The sequence below is a fragment of the Hippocampus comes genome, unplaced genomic scaffold, assembly GCF_001891065.2.
Source record: "Hippocampus comes isolate QL1 unplaced genomic scaffold, H_comes_QL1_v1.1 scaffold475, whole genome shotgun sequence".
Classification (NCBI taxonomy): Eukaryota; Metazoa; Chordata; class Actinopteri; order Syngnathiformes; family Syngnathidae; genus Hippocampus; species Hippocampus comes.
Window position 1 is genome coordinate 203090 of NW_017804881.1, and position 1310 is coordinate 204399.

The following is a 1310-nucleotide window of genomic DNA, read 5'->3' on the forward strand; positions in this document are numbered from 1 at the left end:
CGCCGCCGCCACGCCGGTCCTCTCCCGCCGCTCCAGCAGCGCCAGCCTGGGTCGCAGCGGCTCCAGCAAGCACGCCTCGTAGCCCGGCCGCGGGCGCCGGCCCGCTTTGGCGACTCTGGTCAAACTCTTGTCCAGGAGGCCGCAAGAGAGAAAAAAGAGCGACGGGGCTTCAAGCGCAGGTGGGGGACGCCGCTCACGTCGCTTGAGCCGAGTCGCCCGTTTTGCCACCAAAACTGACACCGGACTCTACTTTTCGCCCGAGGCTGGAGCCGCGCCCCCGGGCGGGTCTGCCGCGGTCACGTTTGAAAATGTTCATTTGCGTGAGAGCGGGCCCTTGGGCCCTTGGGCCCTTGGTTTTGTTCTTGAGACAAAAGCGCCCTTGAGCTCGGCGAGCCGCCGCCCGCCGTGTTCCGATGAGGCCCTCCGATGACGCAGGCACGAACGCCGACCGTTCTTCGGTTCCACTTTGGTGATTTTGCTCCGGGGGGGGAAAAGCTCAAATGACGACACGCGGGCCTGCCATGCCAAAAGCTAAAAGACCCGCCGACTATCTGACGCCTCGCTTCCTTCATCGCCGTCAAGCAGACGGGCAATGAAGGTTGCAACTTTCTTTCCGCTCCAACTTCACCTGAATTCTTTGCTTCATCGAGAAGAGAACAAAGCAATAAAGTCGGGAAACGCGACGACGTCTCACTTCAAAACAAATTGGGCGACGTTACCCTCCCGGTTTGGCTCGGCGCCGGCCGGTGAAAGAGGAACTCGCCGTCACGTCGGCCAACGGTTTCGTTGAGGCGCCGGTCGCGGAATAGGCCGGACCGGCTTCGGAGCCGTCGCAACCGACGCCGACGCGTCGGCGCGGCCGAGTGACGAGCGACAGATGGGCGGAGGGACCGCTCGCTTATTTGCTGCGACGGAGCTTTAGCGTCGAGCTCGTTGAAGCCGAGCCGGGGCCCGACTCGCTTGAAATGTGGCGAGGAGGCCGCTCGGCCTGCTTTCTTTTCGCCTCGGTCACTCGCGACTTCTGACTCAACTCAAGTGGATTTCTGGAGCCCTTTCAAACGGCCATCGCTGCACACAAAGCGCCAACTAACGCAGACAACGGCGAAGCGACAAATCGGTCACAAAGAACGAAGATCCTCATTTGGGTCAGACCGAGTCAAATGCCAAAGAAGACGAGCGAGTTTTGAGGCGGCTTTGAAAGGTGGCCAGCGAGGGGGCTTGCCCGACGTTCGGCGGGAGCTCGTTGCAGAGAGAAGGACCGGCGACGGAAAAGGCTCCGTCCCCCCTGAGCCTGCGCTTAGTTCTTGACT

The 1310-nt window shown here is 61.7% G+C and overlaps 1 protein-coding gene across 1 annotated transcript in view; it reads left to right on the top strand.

Annotated features, from left to right (window-relative positions):
• Nucleotides 1-705, top strand: part of LOC109523042 (arf-GAP with GTPase, ANK repeat and PH domain-containing protein 2-like) — a 29410-nt gene extending 28705 nt beyond the window's left edge. Inside the window, exon 19 of the mRNA XM_019881881.1 lies at nucleotides 1-705. Within this exon, the coding sequence (XP_019737440.1) occupies nucleotides 1-237 (237 nt within the window). The 3' untranslated portion in view covers nucleotides 238-705.
• The last annotated feature ends 605 nt before the right edge of the window (nucleotides 706-1310 follow it).